This window comes from Triticum aestivum, chromosome 2B, assembly GCF_018294505.1.
Source record: "Triticum aestivum cultivar Chinese Spring chromosome 2B, IWGSC CS RefSeq v2.1, whole genome shotgun sequence".
NCBI classification, from domain to species: domain Eukaryota; kingdom Viridiplantae; phylum Streptophyta; class Magnoliopsida; order Poales; family Poaceae; genus Triticum; species Triticum aestivum.
Window position 1 is genome coordinate 534,750,684 of NC_057798.1, and position 2,261 is coordinate 534,752,944.

At 52.7% G+C, this 2,261-nt stretch overlaps 1 protein-coding gene across 1 annotated transcript; it reads right to left on the reverse strand.

The window, feature by feature from the left end:
* Nucleotides 1–765: 765 nt before the first annotated feature.
* LOC542839 (chitinase 5) lies at nt 766–1,942 on the reverse strand. Its single transcript, XM_044469109.1, has 2 exons — nt 1,466–1,942; nt 766–1,369 (listed from the first exon to the last, which is right to left on the reverse strand). The coding sequence occupies exons 1-2, from the start codon at nt 1,875–1,877 to the stop codon at nt 963–965; spliced, it is 819 nt and encodes a 272-aa protein (XP_044325044.1). The 5' UTR covers nt 1,878–1,942; the 3' UTR covers nt 766–962.
* Between the last annotated feature and the right edge of the window lie 319 nt (nt 1,943–2,261).

Below are 2,261 nucleotides of genomic sequence, written 5' to 3' on the forward strand. Positions count from 1 at the left end.
AAGCGGTCCGACATCAAGGAGGAGAAAAAGACGGAGAGATTCAAACTATTGATGGAGACGACCTAGAAGAAGCTGGCGCACGAAGAGAAAAGGGCCTCGATTGAGGAGAAGAAGGCCATGCTCGAAAAAAGAAGATGAAGATCGGAACCGATGCGGAGGACGCCAATATGTTGTCCTTGAAGGTGGAGTCTTTGGATGCAGACGCAACAATCATCATGCAAGCCGTCCGCTAGAAGATGTTGCAGCGACAACATGAGGAGTCGGAGGCGGCGGACAAAGAGGAGGAGGCTGCTTACGCGGCGTGACGACACCTTGAGCGTGAAGGAGGGTCAGATCGGCAGGGCCAAAAATGTCTATTTTTTGCACGGGCCGACGGATGGATATTCTTTTGTCACGGGCATATAAAAACTTAAGCATACTTGCCTTTTTTTTATGTGATCGGGCATGTGATCCGACGTGGTGCGATCTAGCGCGTTATGGATCAGACTTTTATTTGAATTTCAAATTGTTGTTTACTGGCAGACATATACACGATAGAATTGGATGGCGGTCTCCTTCATCAGTGTCCGTGGACTGGTCCCCCTGTCTGCGGACATATGACGGAGCGGATTTACATGTCATCGTTGGAGATGCCCTAACAAGCGCATACCTATCTCCCTTGGGGCAGAAATCTGCCATGATTAGTGATGAATAGACCGGAAGTTTTCCTCAAAACAAAGTGAAATAGTTAAACTCACTTCTCCAAAATAATCAAATTTTCTGAAATAATGAAATATTGGCATCATTTGGATGTTGCCTAGAATTGTTTATTTAGTATGTTTACATTACCTATATATGAATACAGAAATCCAAATTTATTACATATACATAGTGTATAGATATCCCAGAATACATAGGGAGGTAGAGCAGTAGGAGCATCGCTAGAAAGGCTTTTGCGCGTCGATCAATTCAGACCCAAGCACCTAGCAAGTGAGGTTGTTCCCTGGGTCGACGTTGAACTGCTTGCAGTACTCCGTGTAGTAGCCCGCCCGCGCGCTCACCAAGTCTGGCCTCTTTCCGTCGCACTCCACGTCGCCGTTGATTTTCCTGGTCGTCTCGCCGAACCCCTGCGGCACGGCCTGGTGCACGTTGGTCATCCAGAACCAGAACGCCGCCTTGAACGTTAACGCCTGGTCCTGCGCCACCGTGTCCGGGCTGTTGAGCCCGTCGAACCCGGTGCTCTCCCCGGCCGCCCCGTAGTTGTAGTTCCACGACAGCTGCAGCGGCCCGCGCCCGTAGTACGCCTTCCCCGGGGTACACGGCCATTGCGTGTTCGTCTCGTCGCAGTAATCCTTGCTCGCCCCTCCGTTCTCCTCGATGGAGCACATGTCTGCACACAAGTTACATACAGCCAGCTTAATCATGGAGAGGTAAATTCCTCCAGTGTTGGTAGTAGTAGTTAGTTGGAGCTTGGAGGTGAACTTACGCCCAGTCTCGTGGATGAAGTGAGCGAAGAAGGCGGCTATCTCCCTCTTGCCGTCGTCGCTGGTGCTGCCTTTCCCGAAGTCGGGGTTCGCCTGGGCGCCGTCCAGGAAAAACTGGCGCGTGTAAAAGCTCTTGCCGGGGCACCCCTCGTCGGCTGCCTGGGACTTGATCCCGTCGAAGAACGCATCGGTGACGACGCTCTCCACGGGATCGCCGCTCCCGCCGCCGCTCGCCGTGCACGGGCCCGACCGACAATCTTGTCCGCAGTACCTGTCATCGGTCCCGCAATAACCGTACTTGCTGCAGCACTCGTTCGGCTGGCAGCCGCAGTTCTGCGCCGCCACCAGTCCGGCGCCAGATAGGACTAGTGCTGCTAGCCCGAGAGCCAAGATCGCCATGGGGGACTTCGCCATGTCGAATCAAGGTTTGCTTGTTGAGGCCCTAGTAGCTGCTTGCTTACGAGGTGACTGTGCATGGCAAGGCGCGGTGGCAAGCGGTTTATATAGAATAATAGACACAGCAGGTTTGATCTTGTGGACGACTATGGCGTCAAGGTTGGACTAGATCAAACCAACCTTCGTTCACAGATTCACACGGCTTGTCGACTATCATGACTTTTCTTTGCAGGTGTCATGTTTCAAAGCTTAGTCTGATGCGTACCCTGCACGCCCGTGCACTTGCTGTCTCGCCGTACGAGAGTTCGGCAGGTTCAGACCAAATGCTCGTCGTGTTGATCGGGGAACATCTGTGCTAACTGCTCAGTAGTCATTTCTTCTCTCTGCGCGGCCAGGAGTGAG